Below are 21,081 nucleotides of genomic sequence, written 5' to 3' on the forward strand. Positions count from 1 at the left end.
GTTTGGTACAACATTGCCTGATCATCAATCGTGGTTTATGGAAGATACACTTGGATAAGTGCTTTGTGTTTTCTGTAATCCTGATTCAAGGCTACACTTGGAGAAGTGCATTGCTTGTAAGAGTTGTTTTGTATTCTGTATTTTTGGGCTCGAAGCCAGTCTGAGCTGAGAACTGATAAAGACAGACTTCCTTTTAAGTTTGTCTGCTTGCCGTTTGTTAACAGCCATGAAGGGGGGACAGAACAGTTTCATATCATTTAAATTCTGCTTCCATGTTTAGTCTAATTATAAAAATTGAACAGCTGTTAATTGACATCTGCTCTTAGGTTAGGCTCTGTACCTAGGTTAAAGCTATTGTACTTTATTATATGTCCAGGTAGCCACCCATTGAGTTGTGTTATAAATTTTAATTACTGTTTGGATGAATATGCAAATGTTTATTCTTTCAGGATTTGTTTCAAGTTTTTGTTCATACCCCAGAAACAAGGAGGAAAAAGTGTCAGTAATAATAATGTCTCCAAAAGGTTTCTTCCGTAATCTGCTTCTTTTCAGTATATGCAATATAACACCATTGTCTTCCCTGAAATGATTTTTCCAACTTGTCCTCTCCAATTTTGTAATCGGCATCTAATAACCCTCACAAATTATGCTCGCTTCCATGCTATTTAAATAAAAGGAATCATTTATTTCAATTTAAGGCAATCCAATAGAAACCATATTACATCAAACATTCAACATAGAATATCATAGCATAAAAGAGATAAAAGTCATTGCCATGCAAATAAAAAGAGCTTTGAATGGAAAAAGAAAATGAGATAGGTGAAAACATGCCGGGTGACTGTAAAAAAATTAGGTAAGTAGATGATATTTTGATCTGGGCAATAGACTGCATGTTCAACAGCCTTACTTCATGTCTTCAAAATATTGCCTTAAAAAAATTGTCACTGTTTTCTTTACAACTCAGAGCTATTCTATGGGGCTGAAATTCAGTACTTTCACCCACCTAAAAAGCTGATTTTTATGTCAGATATTTTTCTCTCGCAAGCATTGCCTCTTTACTCAATGGAGCACCAGTTTGCATGATGTAGGTTTTCTTGCTCTTCCACTCACAAGACTGTTCTGACATGCTTTACCATGCTTTTACATTTATGCAGTACAGAGAACTGCAGAGTAAATAATATCCACCAGTTGCACTTTTACTGATGTCAGCAATGCACAGACAGAAGACGGGGTACAACCAGCATGCACAGACATTCTGCTCATTCAGTATTTGGGCAACAATTTTTCCCACTGTCTCCTTTGGAAGCTTTTCATTCTGAAAAAGGACAGGGAGGGTGAGAGAAATGTCTGCATAGCGCTAAGACAAAGAAATTAATTTCTTTTGAGGGTTGGAAGACCATATAGCTGTGCAAGTTACATTTTTGGGATATAATCCACAGCCAAAAGCAAAGTGAAAAATAGAACTCTCATTCACGGTAAATAGTTCAGGATTTGTCCCTGAGTTTATGTCATTCAGCATATGGGATGGGTAGTTTTACATAATAGTTCCAGCCTTAGTCCAAGAATTTCTAGCTGAAGTTAATTTCACCAACTAGTTGGGGGTCAACAGAGGATCAAGATTGAGCAGACTCTCAATCATTATCAGCTGCCTAAATCCAGCAATTTTCAGTAAGCACAAAAAGAACCCCACTATTGAACATTTTTTAAAATGTTGACTAGTTTATGGGTAAGACAACCACTAGCACAGAATGGGTTTTATAAAGATAAGTGGCAAAGTAAAACCACTTAGACAACCATAAACTGGATCCAACATAGCCAAAATGCTAAGAACGGACACTGCATGTCTTTTCTCCTAATTCTGTATCACATCTCTGTTGGTGCAATAATGTAATCAATGAAGGCATCTTTGATTTGATAGGGTTTTCTTCTTTCATTCCAGTCCCTGGGTTAATCTGCCTTGTTCCAATTTACTTGATGGTTATATTTAGCAATAGCACTTAGACTTATATACAGCTTTTCAGTGCTTTACAGCCCTCTCTAAGCGGTTTAAAGAGTCAGCCTATTGCCTCAACAATCTGGGTCCTCATTTTACCCACCTCAGAAGGATGGAAGGCTGAAGGGATTTGATCTGCCAAATTGCAGGCAGTAAGCAATCAGCAGAAGTCGCCTGCAATACTACACTCTAACCACTGCGCCACCACGGTTCTTTGTCAGAAATTACCTGAAAGACATCATGTCTAGTAATAATTAGGACACTGGGCTTCAACAGAAGTTTGCGATATCCTGTTGTTATTCCTATTTACAGTGGAAAGTGTCTTATTTCAGGTACATGAGATATTGTAAGCAGAGGAACTTCTAGATCACAACTGCCATGGACCAACTAGTTCATATGATCTCACATGTTGTTAAGTGTGCAAACTCCTTTGTCCTTCACATCAGTAGGGTGAAATTACAGCTCCCACCATTCTTTCTGTGGCCCTCATGACCCAGTAGAGCAAGAGTGCCCAAATCCTTGAATTTTCATTCACACTGGGGATAAAATAGATGCCTTAAACCTTCATGTTTATGGCACTCGTGGCATTATTCCTTATATTCCCTGAATCTTCTCCCAAAATAGCCCCTGAATCCACCCATTTTGGAAGTATGTGCTGTGCAAAGACCAACATGGCTGATGGGCTAATCGAAGATGCACACGCTTGCCGTACAAATTGGAGAAGTTGAATGATGTTCCAGTATATAGAGTCTGAGAATCTCTAAGATGTTAACAGTACCTTTTGATTAACCCTAAACAAATTAATTGTAGGACAAGAAAGTGCCTTGCAACTTGTATCAGATTTTTTTTTACCACTCTAAAGGAGACAGCTGGGTATAACTGCTCAGCTGCTGCTTAATACCTCTCTCACTCTCTCTACAATTGAGCAAAATACCAGCCAGCTGCAATGCAAATCTTATTAACAGATCAGAAAGATTCAAAGAGCGAGTTCTCTGAAGTGGACCTTCTTTGAACTTCTACAAAGCAGTCAGTTAAAGGGGGTGGTGGTGGAGGAATATTTGAGATGCTCCAAATGATTAAGCAAAGTAGTATATACTTTGAGAAATTAGAATCAACATTTGAAAAGTGGATGCTTCAGCATAATTTTGGCCTATATAATCAATATATTCAAATCCTCAGAAACTTCCATTCTTGCACTTAACCCTGAGAAGGAACAGCGCATAATCTTTGATTTCATTTCTGATCTCTGCCGTTCTCCTTCCTACCTTCTGGGAACAATTTAGATACCATCATTGGAGAGAGAACTGTTCCCTAGCTAGTTATGCTATGGAAAGAGAACACCAACTACCAGTTGTATAATTGGATCATAATAAAAGGTAAAGGTAAAGGTTCCCCTCGCACATATGTGCTAGTCATTCTGAACTCTAGGGGGCGGTGCTCATCTCTGTTTCAAAGCCGAAGAGCCAGCGCTGTCCAAAGACGTCTCCGTGGTCACGTGGATGGCATGACTCAACGCCAAAGGCACACAGAACGCTGTTACCTTCCCACCAAAGATGGTCCCTATTTTTCTACTTGCACTTTTACATGCTTTCAAACTGCTAGGTGGGCAGGAGCTGGGACAAATAATGGGAGCTCACTCCATTATGCGGCGCTAGGGATTCAAACCACTGAACTGCCAACCTTTCTGATCGACAAACTCAGCGTCTTAGCCACAGAGCCACCTATGGATCATAATAGAAATGCAAAAATTGGAGAACTGGAAGGAATCTTAAGATGGGCAAACAATGATGAGTAAGAGGAAGTTTACTTGCTGCCTCCGAGGGAAATTATTCATGAGCAGAATCCAAAGAGGCTTTCTGTCTGGTCTTAGTGAAAAGATTGGACTATCTGCCTGGCTAAGCATAATGTGGCTCATAGGGTCTCCATCACTGCAGGTTTTCAAGCAAAGCTTGAATAGCCATTTATCAGGGATGGCAAGAGGATTTCTGCCCTAAGGTTGAAGATCTCCACAATCCCTTCAAACTTTCCTCCAGAAAAGAATGAACTGTTGAGAAATTGCTGGGGACTCTGTACTGGATTGCATTTGCAAATTATGAAATTTGGATAGTTTCATGTTTTCATGTGGCAGCTCTACATTTGCTCTGAATGAGTAGATTGTTGTTAATGTTTTATATTGCTAACCTGCTAGGCAAAACTGCAATAAGGTATTTAAACAAATCTGGCTCAGTTTTAATTTTCTTCTCTGATGTTCCAAATACATCATTAATGCCCCACACAGAAATGTCAGATATCAAAGTCAAGAGAGAAATTGGTTTCCAGGTAGATACCGGAAACTGCAGCTTTAGAAAAATTAAGATATACTAATAAACAATCCAAGCCTGCACAAATATTGCCAAAGCAGATTTACAAACAATGAAGGGAATTGGGCAAGCTAGGGATGGGGTTCAGTACAAGAAATAGTAGCAGCACCAACAGGACATCAAACAGATACTCAATCACAATATTTAGCCTGCCAAGTCAATCCAGAAGTTGAGCTGTTACGAAGGAAAGACAGAAGGCCTAATGTGGCAGGCAGATGATACACAGGTTATAAAAAATTCCAATAATTCAAAACTTCTTGATGCTGGAAGGGGGAGGGGAAAGGGATGCTTGGAAGATTTATGGAAATCCATCACATATACCATAAGCAAAATGAATCATGTAACTTCCCGAAGACATACTAGACTCCATCTTGGTTACTTTGAGGAAAGGAAATGAGGACGCTTGCCTATGATTGAGTGTGTCCTTTTTTTAAAAAAACACCCCCTCCCATTTTTGCTGTTTCCCAAATGGAAATGTCTGTGAGTTAAACACATCGTTATGCTAACATTTCAGCATAAACAGTTCTCAATATGAACTTTTTGGAAAAAGAACACGTTGTGGATTTTCTCACTCTGGTGTCGATCCTGCCTGGATCACTGGCCCCAGAAAACAGATAAGTAGACCCCGAAGAGTGACTAGGTGTTTCGACGCTTCTCTCTCTCTCTCTTTCTCTCTCAAATTACTCTTTTCTTTCCCGATCTTCAGATTTCGGTCTGAAGGGTGTGGCTTGAGGGAGAGTAAGGAGGTGGAGCTGGATTAGGCTTGATGCCACGCCCCTTCATGTAGGAGATGAACTGATCTGGAATCTCAGCCAGCACGTCCTTAGCCAACCGTGCCATACTCAAGACGTGGTTTCCTGTGCGGTCAATGTAATCACGGAATGGTACAAACTGAGAGAGAGAGATATCAACATATATACATATATATATATATCTTTATAATCATTTATTTCTCAGCATCACAGAGTAATCTAAAAGGTAACTATGCATTTAAATACTCCAGCTCAGTGGTGGGAGTCAACCAGTGTAACAACCGGTTCATTTAGTGCGTGCTTTGCGCGCGCTCAGTTCGTTTCAAAACAGCTCTAAAACTTACCTTCTACTGCAGCCCAGGTGAGTAAAACAGCTGAGGCGCGGCAATCCGCTCTGCCACACCTATCAGCTGGGCTTCAAACAAAGGAAATATAGGACAGACTAGTGCAGGGGTGGGTGGGCGGGGCCATCTGATTGCTGGAACTACTGGTTCGCACAAACCAGTCCAAACCGGCTGAGTCCCATCCCTGCTCCAGCTACTTATTGTGCTCAAACTTCCCAGCTAAATTCAATAGAGACAGAATTTTTTAAAGAAAATTCACTAACCTTAGATAAATTAAAATAAGTGGTCAGGCTATGCCTCATAATGGCCAAGGACTTGATATCCCCATAATTATTAAATTCTCTTTAAAATACTAGATAGAACATCTTAGGGGGCTAGTCAGGAATGGGGAGTTATTTATACTAGTTTGATAAGGGTATTTTTTTACTGCTGGCCATGTCTATAACAATAATCCTTTAGTGAGCATCCCCCATTGTCATCCTTGCAAATTCAAAACTGGCTACAGTATCAAAAGTTATCTCTGTTTAATTCCTCTTTGAGTGTAAACAAAAATTAGGACTACAAGAACTACTTTATACCACAACAAATCTTTGTCTATCAACTCTCCTGTGTTCCATGTAGGCAACTTTTATATCAAAATTAAATTTGGAGATTTCTCTTTGTAAACACGTATTCTCCCAAAGAGCTCTTATTCTGGGAGTTTGTTTCCTTTCCATAGTGATCCAAAACTAGAATGTTTCAGTGTCCATTAGATTGTGTAGGCTGTGGAAAAGAAAACTATTTACCCAGCACTTGACACATTTTGTTCAGGGAACTTGCAAGGTGGCTATTGTTGGCCACACACAATCTGAGATTTGAATATTCTAAAAACTTTAGGAAAAAACCTCCCTGAGAAACGACCTGGCTTTCAAGATTGGAGATTCATCTTTCCAGCAAAGCTTACAATTCCATATTGGCTAGTGAATGTGCACCATAAAGCTTCACTGTTCTCTTCTAAATACCTGGACAATATCACGTTCAGCAGTCCTTCCACGAGATGTGATCCGAACGTCATCTCCATCTAATTCCACCATTGCTGTCCATTGGAGGAAGGGAAAAGGAATGTTTATCAAAAATTAAACATCCAAAGGGAACAAGACAGTGAAGAGCCAAAAGCTCCAAAATTTGCTTGTGCCACAAACAACTGATAGCTTAATTACTGGGGGAGACTTTATAAAAAATAGCATTACTCTTTTCTTTCAAAGAGTTGAACTGGAATCATATACTGAATATTCTCTTTGCATGTTGCAACTTGCTTTCTTAATGAACCAATCAATGTGAGGTCCCCTTTTTCGCCACAAAGCATAATTAAGTCATTACACTTTACCTGTTGAATTGCGTTATTCAGATTTTCAGCAAATTATAGTTCTTGCACAGAAGACTATCAATAGGAGGCTTAAAAGTTGTTAATTGGAAGCTCAAGCAAATACATGACAGATTTTAACAGCTGCTCTGCAGAGCCTTAAATGCTGCATATACTTTATTTGACAAATCATATTTCATTAAAAGAAGCTAGGATGTCTGCGCCGAGGTGGCGCAGTAGTTAGGGTGCAGTACTACAGGCCACTTCAGCTGACTGTTATCTGCAGTTCAACGGTTCAAATCTCACTGGCTCAAGGTTGACTCTGCCTTTCATCCTTCTGAGGTGGGTGAAATGAGGACCCAGACTGTGGGGGCGATATGCTGACTCTGTAAACCGCTTAGAGAGGGCTGAAAGCCCTATGAAGCGGTATATAAGTCTAACTGCTATTGCTATTGTTCAAATCTGTTATCACAGAAATGTATATCTGCTAATTGCTCTCATTTCTTTAGATATTTTTATTTTCAATATTCACAGCCAAAGTATTGGATGCCAAGAATTTAAGGCACATGTTGCACATTACATACATACATTACAGAGGCAATATATTTCTAGATCCCAAAAGATCTTCCCGAAATATCTGATCATGGAATAAGCTGCTTAAAGAGATGGCAATATAATCATCCATTGTTCTAATCTATCTATTGGTTTATTTAAGTAAGCTTTGTCTTAATACATTATTGTGTTTATATTCCACCTTCTCTCGGGAAGCTAAAGATTATACATGAGGAACTCTCCTAGCTGGATTCTCGCAGTAATAGTCCTGTAAAAGAGTTAGGCTGACCAAGAAAGAAACTGGCTGAAGACAGGAAGATATGAAGTTTAGTCAAGACTAATGTTGTATGAAACCAATTTCTGTCTTGTTATGTTGATGGGCATTGCAACACTGATTGCCACTGCCACAGGCATCTGCAGAGTCATGATGACATCAGGTAGGCCACAATGGTATCACGTAAGTTATGGAAAAGGCACAACTTGTTCATTTGTGTAATGACGTCATGATGCACAAGACGTCACCTCCTCCCTAATGAATACTCATGGCTGTTGATTAAATGCAGAACTGAATTTATATCAGACTAGTATATATATATATATATTCTCATATATCATATCTGGAGGCAAGGTAACACAACATAGATTCTTACCATCAAATTCAGCCTGTCCAACACCCACAATTATTATAGACATTGGAAGTTTGGCAGCCTGAGAACCATCAGGAAACAAGTAAGCATAGAGCAGGACATGCAAAATGGAGATGGGAAGAAGAAACAAAGAAAGAGCCTGAATTTAGAACAGATAACTATAAAGTAATACGGAGAAATCTGAATTAAATAAATCCAGAAGTCCACTCCCGCCCTTCATGCAGACGGAATAGCACAGTCAACTTGCTGGCTGTACTCAATTCATCATAACGTCTTCACTGCTTGGCTCCACATCCCTCTGTGCATGGAGGGCTGAATTTATTTATTTTATATATATTGATCAAATTTACATTAAATTTAATGCAATTCATCTGGGTGGCTTGCAGCAGGATAAAAGGATAATTCAAAATGACTAAAAATTTAAAACAATTAAATAAAGACTAAAAATCAAGAGGCGGAAGTCATTGCAAGAGTACAAAAAAAAAATTCATAGTGATACTCTGTGTTTTCCAGTCTGCCTGAGCTTGTCCTTAACACACAGTCCTATTATCAAATTATCTAACTCCTTTCTCTTCCCCTTCAGCAATCAGCGACTGTTTTTGCTGTTAAACGCAGAAGTGGCAATAATCAGTGCTCTTTGCTATAACAAATCTCTGCCAATGTTGAACAATGGACTGCAGCAACAATTTAATCAGGAGCACACTCATCACTCATCACCACTGGAATCAAAAGCAGAGCACATGGCAGCGTCCTAATGGCTGGAAACAGAAGGGCAATGTTGGGGGGTGGGGGGTGGAGATTGCGCACAGAAGCAAATGCTTGCATAACAAAGAACTTTGTTTATTCATACGGCCCAGCTGATCTTCAAATCCCCTCTGGGAAATCTGAGTTCCAGGTTCATTGGAGCCATGGGAAGAGTACCGTAGCTTTGGGCAAATGATTTTTCTTATTCCTTCCCATTATTTCTGTAGTGACCTCTTTCCTTTGCTCCCACAACATACTAAGGGCCACATTCTAAATGTGGACAGGGCCAAGATACATTTGGGGTGAGGTGACTTTGAAAAGAGTGCTTTAAACTTTTGCTTACATGCCCCATTTGGCAGAGCCTCCTAAAACTAATCCAAACCCCAACCAAAATAAAAAAGACGGGCTGTGAGTGTAGACCAGGGGTCGGCAACCTTAAACATTCAAAGAGCCACAAAGGTCCTAACCGGAAGCCTCCCATTCAATTCGGGAGCTGACCAGAAGTTCAGTTCCTCCACTTCTTAATGCAGCATCCTTTTTCTAACCAAAAGCCCTATCAATTGTGGAACCAACCAGAGACAGGGAGCCACAGCAGAGGGATGAAAGAGCCACAGGTTGCCGACTCCTGGTTTAGACCTTCTCCATGATGCAGTTTTCTTTTCTTTTTCTTTTGCTGTATGATTTGAGACTGACTGCTGCTTATCTACTTTGGCACCCCATGGATTAGATGAGGCTAAACATCTGGTAGAATAAAGCATGGGGAATGTGCTTTGTTGAACAGCAGCCTCAGCTAGCACGGCCACAGAGGTGGATGTTGCAGCTGAGCATCATCTGAAGGGCTACAGATTTTCTCTTCCTTGTGAAAGTATTACCAAGACAATCCTGTAATGCACTGAGCACTTTATGGCATGATGAACACATTAGTTAAAAGCTAATGCATTGAATATGGACTTCGCTTGATGTCCATCCATTTTGGCTTGTAAACCGTGGCTTCTTTCTTGTAGGCTGGCATTATGTACGAATGAGGCAAATGAATTCTAAGTAGTGGCCTAAGAAGGATCTTGTCGCTTTTGTTAGACTAAGGAAAGAGACAAGCTTGATCTCTTTGGGGCATGTGTGCAACATGACATCACAACACATGTAAGAAAGAGGAAAGGCTAGTTTTGTGATACCACAATGCTCTTTTTGTCAGAGCGACCTACTTTGCCTCTTCCTGTGGATGCCACTGATTCTAAATCTGATTGTAAATGCTGTATTAATGCTGTATTGGAGGGAACCAAAAACCAGTTGCCTAGAGAAAAGAATATATACACAAAATCAGAAAGGGTCATTTAGTACACTGAGTCCAAGATTGTTCAATACAGGAATTCCAATGAAAGCATTCCCAACCAATGGCTTTCCTGCCTCTGCACTTCCTCAGGGTTTCCCATATTTAGCAAAAGAGGCAGTGTCTATGATTCCAGTTAGGGAACATTCAATAGATTTACAATAGGGAACACAGGAATATGCTGTGGCTGCAAGATTATACCTTTTACTGGGGATAGCAGTAAATTCCAGGTGCTCAGCTTATTAATATGCTATGCTGCTGAATTGAAGCCATTTTTCCCCACCAGGCACATATAAGAATATGTCTGTTATTTGACAAAGCTGAAATCAGGCTGCTCCATTCCCCATGTGAGCTACTCACATTGACAATTGCTTCTTTTGTCTGAGCCATGTCTGATATCACACCATCCGTGATGATCAGCAAAACGAAATACTGGGAGCCATCCTGCACAGCCGAGGCATATCTGATTTGGGAGGAAATAATATTGAATGCAGGAAGATATAGGTTCCTAGTGGACCTCTGAATCCTGAACTGAACACAAATGGTGCAATTAACTGCATCAAATTGTAATCTTACAAGCATTAGTAGAAATAATTCGTTTCTCAAAAAAGTGTCCATTGCATTTTTTCCTGTAACTGTACAAATCAGGAAGGTCTGTAGGATTCTGGGTATATTATGAGAGGGATTTGCTTATGTTAAGTGTAATGAGTGGTGCACAGAGGTGGTATTTAGTCAGTTCTGACAGGTTCTGGAGAACCGATAGCAGAAATTTTTGAGTAGTTCTGAGAACTGGAAAATAGGCTGGCCCCGCCCCCCCACTGCCTCCCAGCTGATCTTCTTTTGTTGCCCTGCACATGAGAACGGAGCTAGAAAGCAGGTTAGTGGGATGGGGACGGAATGGGGATTTTGCAGTAACCTTCCCTTGCCATGCCCACCAAGCCACGCCACACCCACAAAACCATGCCCACGGAACCAGTAGCAAAAATGTTTGAATCCCACCATTGGTAGTGCATATTCACTGGATGTTCATGATAGTTGAAGTTGAGGGATGGGCTTGAGGCATATTAGGATGGATATAAGGAAGGGAATGTTGTTTGCTTCCAGGATGATGCAATGGGAAATAGCCTAGGATTTTGATAGGCAGCGGAAGAGTGGGGTCCTGATGTGATAGTATGTGAAATATTCACAGTGATGAGGAGTACCTGGATATACTCAGATTGCCTTTGTGTGGAATTAAGTAGCAAAGCCAAGCTTGGGCTGCTGATGTAGACAGACCATCTAAACACCAACCCTCTATTAATTTCTGGCTGTTGTCTTGGGATTGGTGTAGGAGTTTCCCCAGCTTCCATGGGTGATTTCAATCCTACATGCCCTGGAGGACAGTCCATCTAGCTTGTGTGTACCAAGATAATCATGGGCTCGTCACACAAAAATGGGGCCACAACAGGTATGGGTGGACATGTTTGACTTGTTTAGGAGCAGATAAGATGTCATCTGAAAAGGAAGCACAATGATACCTGTCCTGATCATAGTCAATTCTCTTGCCTATCAGACTGAATATCATGACATTGTGGACCTCCAATTGATTTTTTGAATGCAGATTGATTTCCGATAAATGTATATGTACATCTGTGACCATCTCCAATTCAGAGTTGTTCTGACTATGTTCTGTCACTTGGCTATGCTCCTTTCTACATTGCAATCCTAATAAATACAGAATGCAAATCCATTGAAATTGTCAGTTTATATGGTTTCTGGCTTGTAAAAACGAATGGTATGAATTTGTGTGCCTGCTTTATTGGCAAGAAGCTTTCAATGTCATGCTTCATAAAGTATTTTATACTTGTATGGACCTACCCAGCCACATGGTTGACCACTGGTGCAAAGTTAGTTGGACCATAAAGCTGCACAGTCTTGAGGCTCTGGTGATACGCTTCAAGGATTCCTTCTATTCCACTACAGTGAGGATTGTCACAGTTGCCATTCTGAAAACAGAGAAATGGGGACACAACTAAAGGCAATCTCCAAGCAGAGGCTGCATCTTAACATTTTCCTTTGGCTGCTTAAATCCTTCCACTTGCCATTAAATATCCCTTTCATCTAATGATGTAGCATAACAAAGATAAAAAATGCTAGGCAGCAGGATGGTTACTTATGAATAACAGTTTTCTCTAAAGACCCAGTTATGAAACGTATGTTAAAAGACAGTTGAGCAGCTTGGCTTCCTTCTTAAAAGAAAGAGCATGTGACTGCTCCAGATCAGGATTTTATTGAGACTGGTTAGGAACTTTATCTTTGTGGCTCTCTACTGCAGCTTTGATCTATGACTGAGTGTATTTCTTGCAATTCGTATCTTATCTCTCTCTCCCAGCATGTTAGATTGCACCACATGCATGCATTTTTGCACATGGACTATGAAAAGACAGAACTATTGCTAGCTCTGTCTAAGTAATGCATGCATCCTTAGATTTATCATGAAGGACTCCCTGTTGGAAGCAAAGATTAAGCAGATGCAACTGAAGCTGCCTCTCAGGGGTTTTAAAGGGATAGCAATAGTAGTGAAGACATTTTTCTTGGGATGAGGGTTCATCCTGATTTTACAGATACACTAGCTTTTGTTATTATAACCCTCAAGGCTTTAACTCAGGAGTGGGCAATCTCTGACTTTTAGATGCTGAACTATAGTATTTAGCTGGGCCTGCTAAAAGATGTAATGGGGAAGAATTGGAAGCCCATAGGCTTTTTTCAAACTGCCCAAAGAGCTGCTGATTCAGTTCTACAGAGGAATTATTGAGTCTGTCATCTGCACCTCTATAACTGTTTGGTTTGGCTCTGCAACCAAACAAGACAGACACAGATTTCAACGGATAATTAGAACTGCAGAAAAAAACAATTGTTACCAACCTGTCTTCCATTGAGGACCTGTAAACTGCACAAGTCAAAAGGAGAGCTGTGAAAATATCTACAGACCCCTCACATCCTAGACATAAATTGTTTCAACTTCTACCCTCAAAATGACACTATAGGGCTCTGCACCACAACAACTAGACACAAGGACAGTTTTCCCCCAAATGTCATCACTCTGCTAAACAACTGTTTTCCACAACACTGTCAAATTATCTACTAAGACTGCATTACTATTATTCTTCTCTTCCTTCCTAATACCTATCTCTTTCCACTTATGACTATAACCATGTTGCTTGTATCTTTAAATTTTATATTGTTTTATTTGCTTCCTAGTATAATTTGATTGCTTATTAGTAACCTATGACTATCACTAAGTGTTGTATCTTATGATTCTTGATGAATGTATTCTATTTTATTTTTCTTTATGTACACTGAGAGCATATGCACCAAAGACAAATTCCTTGTGTGTCCAGTCACACTTGGCCAATAAAGAATTCTATTCTGTTCTGTTCTGCTTTATTCTACTCTTGTAAGTAAATTCCAAGCTCCTTGAAAAGTGAGGCCATGGCCAAGGAAAGCAAGACTACCCAGTGCCAGCCGGCCTGTTCATTTATCCAGGAGCAAGGAGAAATAAACCATGCAGAAAATGGGGCTTATTCCCTAGTCAGTGTGTTTAGGATTGCAGCTTAAAAGATCCGTTGATTCTACTTTCAATGAGGCAAAGTCTCTGCCAACAGGATCATATGGCATTTTGCTCTCTCCAGAAAAGGCATCTCAAAATGTGACACATTGGACTTCTCTGCCTGGCACTTGATCTGATCTGAAACAAAGCGTCCCTCGGGAGCTGTTTTCTGAATGCTGGTGTGACTCAAAGTGTCAGTACCAAGGGGAACTCATGAGACACACGCCCGTCGGGGGGAATCTTGGCTCCAAACCCAAGTGCTGGGAACATTTTATCACTGTCATAGTCCTGGATGATCTCCCCAACAGCCTTCAGTGCCATGGCATACGCATTGAGCTGGTATGGATTCATATAATGAAGGGAGGTAGACTGAGAAGGATTGCCTGCAGAAAATGAGAGAGAGGGAGAAAGAGGAAGAATCCGAAGGAGGAATAAAGAGAAGGAACAGCAGTGAATTCATTGTCTGGGAGCCAGCTGCATTGATGAAGTTTGCTTAAGGTCAACAACAAAAAAAACCTTATCTGGAGTGCTGTAATTGGGAACCTCTCCCTGAGGAACTTCACCTGATGCTACTACATTATCTTTCAGAGCTGGCAATCAAGACATTTTCATCCTCTCAAGCACTTCAGCGGTTGGCATTTTAAGTACTGAAAGGATGTTATATTTTAAATACGGAAACTGGAATTTGCATTGCTGTTTGGATTAGAATTGAATCTGCTATTCAGTTGTATTGCTCTACTCTGCCTGTCCTACTGATTTCAACATTATGCAGGCCCAAATGCTCTAAACAATTAAAACACATCGGGCCAATTATACACACCTTATATACTTGAATTGTCATGTACTCTCTACAGTAATCTGCAATTATTTTCAGAGTTGCCTTAGGAAAATCTATACAGCGCAGCCTATACAGCGCAGTCAGTCATTTTTATATTGCTAACTTTCTATGGCAAGGGAAAAAAGATAGTAGAAACACAGAAAGATCTATAAGGCCTAGAAGTTAGAAGAGGTAGAAATTGTCATTACTATACAGGTAGTCCTCACTTTACAACAGTTCATTTAGTGACTGTTTAAAGTTACATCACTGAAAAAAGTGACTTATGATCATTTTTCACACAATCATTGCAGCATCCCCATAATCACTTGATCAAAATTCAGACAGTTGGTAATTGGCTCATATTTACGAAGGTTGTCATGTCCCAGGATCATGTGATCTCCTTTTGCAACCTTCTGACAAAGTCAGTGGAGAAGCCAGATTCACTTAACAACTGTGTTACTAACTTAACAACTGCAATGATTCACTTAACAACTGTGGCAAGAAAGATAGTAAAATGGGGCAAAAATTACTTAACAAATGTCTCACATAGCAACATAAATTTGGGGCTCCATTGTAGTCATAAGCCGAGGACTACCCTGTATCTAATGAACATCTAATGAAATTTCATGAAAGAGACAGCAGGTGGCGTAATAAGTCTTATCTTGCTATATTGAAATATTCTTGAATCTGCTTAACAATTCAGCGATCTTATCTATAAGTACGAGCAGACGTGCGTTGTGTGCATGTACAAAAGAGAGCATTAGCTTGTTTATGCAGCTAAAATAAGGAAAGTTCTTGGCAATGGTTTTGCAAGGCACATATTCACATCTTTTACAATGGTATATGAATCACTAATTTTGCTCACCTCTTCTAGTTTTGTCCCTGAACCCAGTTCACAAACATCAGTACAAACGGAGAGGCCACATTCCTGTCTAAAGTGAACTGAGCCTGATTTTTAAAGCAAAAAGTGACGAGAGAAGCTGATTTTGCCCTTTTCTTTATTATCTCACCACACTTTTCCAGAGTTACCAACTGAAGCTTGCTTCTAGCATGAAATAGTTTGCTTTCTCATTTGATACTTAATTTGATGCCTTTACAGGGCAGGCAAAGCAATCTGACCTTATGTTACAAAGCTCAGAATTAAAGAAGAATCAGCTTCAGAAGTTTCCATGGGTTTAGAAGAGATATGCAAGATTGGATCACTCCCTTGAGAGGAGAGGGACAAAGTCCATATATTCTATAACCCCTTAGATAGCTTTTCTGAGGTCACCCTAGGTTATGATCTTATGAATGGTAGCTTCCTGGGGAAAGCTACCATTGAACATAATAGGCACTTTTATGCAATATGCTTAGGCTTAAGATTTAATGACTTTAATAAAAGTATAATGATCCAATTTTATTTTTAAACACTAGCAAATTGTATAAGCAAGTAACACATTAAATACATAGCATACAAACAACAATGAATAAATCAAAACTTACCATTGGAAGCTGTGAAATCAATGGCCACTGTGAAATTGATCTGTGTCCTGGAGGGGAAAAAAATCACAATATCATCATTTAGGCTGTAATTGTGCAATCTACAATTGTAAATTATTTAGTAAATTATTTAGCCTTTGAGAAAAATGAAATCCAGAGTTGTTGGAAACTACATCCTCAACTTTCCTTCAAGTATTATCTTTATTCCAATAATTGTGTTTTTCAATAATTAATTAGAATAGTAAACTGAGAGGCAAAAGGACAAGCATAAAAAAATGGACAGAGGGATGCATAACTAAAACAGAATACCAGCAAAGAGTGCTAATCTGCAAGGATGCAGTCAGGAAAGCTAAAGCTCAATTTAAGACTTACACAACAACAACAACAACAACAACAACAACAACAAATAATGAAATTTATGCCAGCTGAACCATCACCCGGATTAACAAGGGTTCTGTTGGATGCTATGGCTCCTGGGCAATCTGTGCAAAATGAACTACAGGGCTCAGCTCCCTCTGCTAGGCAACCAGGGCATGGAGCTTACAAGCTACTTGAAGAAAAAGTGAAAAAGCGAAAAATCTGGACTAGGGAAGAAAACATCTCTATTATGAAAGCTTACTATCAGTCTGAGCCAGCAAAACGTGGATTTCAAAAACGAATGTATCAGATTTGGAAGGTGAACCACATGGACTGTGATATCAGTGAACAAAGGCTAATGGACCAATGACGTGTAATTCTCAGCCACAAATTTTTCACTACAGCAGAATTAATAGGAATCGAAGAGAAAGCAACTGATGGTCTGAGTATACCAACAAAGAAGAGTAACATCAAGAATGATTTGCAGAATCAAAAGCAAACTGAGGAAGAAAGGGAGGAAGACAATGCTGAAATTGATGAAGATAAAGAACAAGGAAGCACTGAAGAACAAACATCAACAGATATTGCTCAATTAGCTGAGAAAATAAAGCATCAAATGGAAGATGATGAAAGGACACGTTTGCCAAAGCTGAACCAAGTGAACCGGAAAGAATTGAGAAAGGTACTAAAAAAGGTCAATGAGGCAGTGCAAACCATTCAAACCACTACATTAGGTGAAACAAACCAGCTGATGTATGCAGCAGCCTTCATAACCACCAAAGAATTGGGTTTGAAAATACAAAAGAACCAAAGAGGCAAGAAGAGGAAGTCTAAATGGAAAATTCAGTTGGAATTGAAGATCAAAAAATTCCATGGAGACTTGAGCAACTTGAAGAACCTAAGGCAAGGTCAGCTAAAGAACAAGCAGGTCAAAAGCAGCCTGGAAGCAAGATACAATTTGGAGAATAAAGAGGTTGCGATAGTAATTGAAGAGCTGAAGCAGAGGGTTGTTGCCATTGCTGAAAAGATTAAAAGATATGAAAACCGGGTAACTCAATTCAAGGAAAACTCACAGTTCAGAGCAAATTAGCACCAGTTTTATAAGAGCTTAGAAATGGAGTAACAACAAATGAAAAGCCTGATAAAGAGAAAGCTCTGAAATTCTGGAAGAATTTGTGGGAAAACAACAAGAAGCACAACAGAAATGCAAAATGGATCAAACAGATTGAGGATTCTATTAAAGTGCATAAAATGGAAGATGTGAAAATAACAAAAGAAATGGTGCAAAGATAGTCAAGAAAAGTGAAGAACTGGAGTGCACTTGGACCAGATAGGTTACATGGCTTCTGGTTAAAGGCACTTACAAGTGTGCACAAAAGATTGGCAGCCCAAATGAACCAGATCTTAAAAAAACCTGAAAATGATGAATGGATGACAACTGAAAGGACATTTTTGATCCAAAAAGATAAAGAAAAAGGAAAGGATCCTGGAAACTATAGGCCAATCACCTGTTTGCCAACAACATACAAGCTCCTTACTGGTATCATTGCAAACCAAATTTATGGATACTTGGAAAGAAATAACTTGCTTCCTGTAGAACAGAAGGATGCTGCAAAAATTCAAGAGAAACAAAGGACCAATTGCTAATTGACAAGCTAATCCTAAAGAATTCAAAGAAAAGACGAACCAACCTGTTCATGGCTTCGATAGACTATAAGAAAGCATTTGATTCAGTTCCCCATAGCTGGCTCAAGAAATGCCTGAAAATCTTTGGCACAGCAGCAACATACAAAAATTCATGGAAACTTCAATGAACCTCTGGAAAATGAAGCTTATAGCTAATGAAGAAGTACTGGGTGAAGCTGAAATTAAATAAGGCATTTTCCAGGGCGATTCCCTTTCACCCCTACTTTTTACACTCTCAATGCTACTACTGACAATCATTTTGAAGAAGATGAACTATGGATACGAACTTGCAAAGAAAGGACTGAAAATTTTGCACTTGGTGTACATGGATGATTTGAAGCTGTTTGGTAAAACAAAAGCCTGAACTGAATTTATCAATTGAAAGCACAAAAGAAGTTACCCAAGATATTGGTATGCAGTTTGGAATTGACAAATGTGCAACAATGGCAACCAAAGCAGGCAAGGATGATGATGGAATAGAACTTGAGAATGAAGAAATGATAAAGGCAGTAAAATCAGAAGAAGGCTACAAGTACTTGGGGATTTTAGAGGCCTCTGACTTAATGCATAATAAAGTCAAGGAATTAACTTCAGCCAAGTACATTTGACGAATTTGCAAGATATTAAAGTCCAAATTGAATGGAGGAAACATCATAAAAACCATAAATACCTGGGCTATACCTGTGATTTGATACTCTGCAGGAATAATTGACTGGACCCAGATGGAGTTGGACAATTTGGACAGAAAAACAAGGAAACTTATGACAATGAATCATGCTTTGCACCCTAAAAGTGATGTTGAACGATTATATCTACCAAGAGCAGAGGGTGGTTGAGGACTCCTACAAGTAAAACAGACTGTGGAAGAAGAAAAACACAGCTTGAATGATTACATCCAGAAAAGTGAAGAACCAATGATTAAGGAACTAAATAAAGGAGGCCTTTTAAAGACAACTAAGTCAAAAGCTGAATATAAGAAAGAAGTAATTGAGAAGCCAGCTGAAAATTGGAAAAACAAAGCTATGATGCATAGCCAATACTTGAAAAGTATTGAAGGCAAAGCTGACCAAAAGCTAACTTGGAACTGGTTAAGATCAGGAGCACTGAAAAAAGAAACAGAAGGCTTTATTTTGGCAGCTCAAGAACAAGCCTTAGCCACAAACTGCATGAAGGCAAAAATTCAACATGTTACCACCAACAGCAAATGTTGCTTCTATAATGAGAAAGACAAGACAGTCGACCACTTGATCAGTGGGTGCAGCAAAATTTCACAAACTGACTACCTACAATGCCATGACCGCATTGCTAAGATCATTCACTGGAAATTGTGCCAAAAGTTTGGATGTGAGTACAGCAAAAACCACTGGGAACATCAGGTTCAGAAGGTTTTAGAGAATGAGAAAGTCAAGATCTTGTGGGACTTCAGAATTCAGACTGACAGGCACTTGGCCCACAACACACCTGACATAACAATAGTTGTAAAGAAAACAGTATGGTTCACTGACATTGCAATACCTGGAGATGCACGAATTGAAGATAAACAGCAAGAAAAAATATCACAAAGTACCAGGACTTGCAAATTGAAGTTGAGCGACTGTGGAAAAAGAAATCGTTTGTTGTCCTGATTGTAATTGGAGCCCTTGGAGCAATAACTAAAGGGCTACCTCGCTATTTGGAAATTTTAAATTTATCAGACTTGAACATTTGGATTCTACAAAAAACCACTCTACTTTGAACAGCTTATATCCCCCGACGTTACCTTAACAGTTCCTAGGTCCTTGGTTAGGACTCGAGCTGTTGAGCTACCAACCAGCCCCAAAGGCTGTGAATCTCACCAAAGATTAACCACATATAATAATAATAAGTGATACCCATTGTCATCGGGGCACTTGGCACCATGTCCAATAATTTTACAAGATACATCAACAAATTGCAGCTTCCTGTAATAACACCAGTGGAACTGCAAAAAAATGCGCTACTCGGAACATCTTATATTTTAAGAAGTTACTTGGTTGATACCTAGGATGCTGGCAGCAAACCGTATCAACCATTAGCACCAGTCACTGCTATTTGTAATGCATTTTTAAATGCTCAGTTGGCTGAGATTCATGTTTAATGAATAAAGTATATATAATTATTATTATTATTATTTCAACATGTAATAGATAAGAAAACAGTCAAGGAAAGTATCTGTCCACCAATGAGAGAAGATGACAAGGTGGTGAGGGAGAAAGCTTAATTACCGTAATTCTCTGCCTCTGTTTTACACAAAAGGAAAAAACAGACCAACCTATCAAAAACAGGACAGTAGAAGACAGACTAGAAGAATACAAGTCCAAACATGCAAGAAAAAATGAGAACATCTAGCCATTCTAGCCGAATTCAAATCACCAGGATCAGATGGATTGCATTCCAGAGTTCTGGATAAGCTGACAGATGTGATCTTGGAATTACTAAACCAAATCTTTCAAAGCTCCTGGAATGCTTGGAAAAAGCCAGAGGACTGGAAAAGAGCTGATGTGGTTCCAATCTTCAAAAGAGAAAAATGGATCCAGTAGATTACAGACCAACCAGCCTGACATCGATACCTTGGGAAAATCCTGGAAAAGTTAATCAAGCAATGGGTCTGTGAACACCTAGAAATGAGCAAAGCTATTACTAAAAGCCAACATAGGTTTGGCTTTTAGTAATACCTTACTAAAATTAAGGCAACCTAATTGCCTTCTTGGATAATGTGATTAAATTAGTGGATAAGGGAAGTTTAGTGGACACTGTTTATTTAGACTTCAGTAAGGCATTTGACAAAGTAGACCGCAGTCTAAGATAGAACAATGGGGGATAGATAGTACCATCACCAAAAGGATTTGCAATTGGCTGTCCACTCACATTCAGCAGTTAGTCCTCAATGAAATTATATGTAAATTGAGGGAAACATGCAACGGGATACCTCAGGGTTCTATCTTAGACCCAATTCTCTTCAACATATTCCTAAATGATGTAGATGAGGGGATAAAAGCGGAATACATCAAATTTGCAGGCAATACCAAGCTGGGAGGAATAGTCAACACTTTAGAAGATAGACTCAAGATACA

At 39.4% G+C, this 21,081-nt stretch overlaps 1 protein-coding gene across 1 annotated transcript in view; it reads right to left on the reverse strand.

Annotated features, from left to right (window-relative positions):
• Positions 1-664: 664 nt before the first annotated feature.
• CPNE5 (copine 5) overlaps positions 665-21,081 on the reverse strand; it is a 154,232-nt gene continuing 133,815 nt past the window's right edge. Inside the window, exons 15-21 of the mRNA XM_014058313.2 lie at positions 15,950-15,996; positions 13,852-14,033; positions 11,919-12,046; positions 10,422-10,524; positions 7,994-8,051; positions 6,451-6,524; positions 665-5,244 (exon numbers count right to left, since the gene is read on the reverse strand). Of these exons, the coding sequence (XP_013913788.1) occupies positions 5,056-5,244; positions 6,451-6,524; positions 7,994-8,051; positions 10,422-10,524; positions 11,919-12,046; positions 13,852-14,033; positions 15,950-15,996 (781 nt within the window). The 3' untranslated portion in view covers positions 665-5,055. The remainder of the gene's footprint in view (positions 5,245-6,450; positions 6,525-7,993; positions 8,052-10,421; positions 10,525-11,918; positions 12,047-13,851; positions 14,034-15,949; positions 15,997-21,081) is intronic.

This window comes from Thamnophis sirtalis, unplaced genomic scaffold, assembly GCF_051295495.1.
Source record: "Thamnophis sirtalis isolate CommonGarterSnake01/CBP01778 unplaced genomic scaffold, rThaSir2_p1.2 scaffold_7, whole genome shotgun sequence".
Taxonomy (NCBI): domain Eukaryota; kingdom Metazoa; phylum Chordata; class Lepidosauria; order Squamata; family Natricidae; genus Thamnophis; species Thamnophis sirtalis.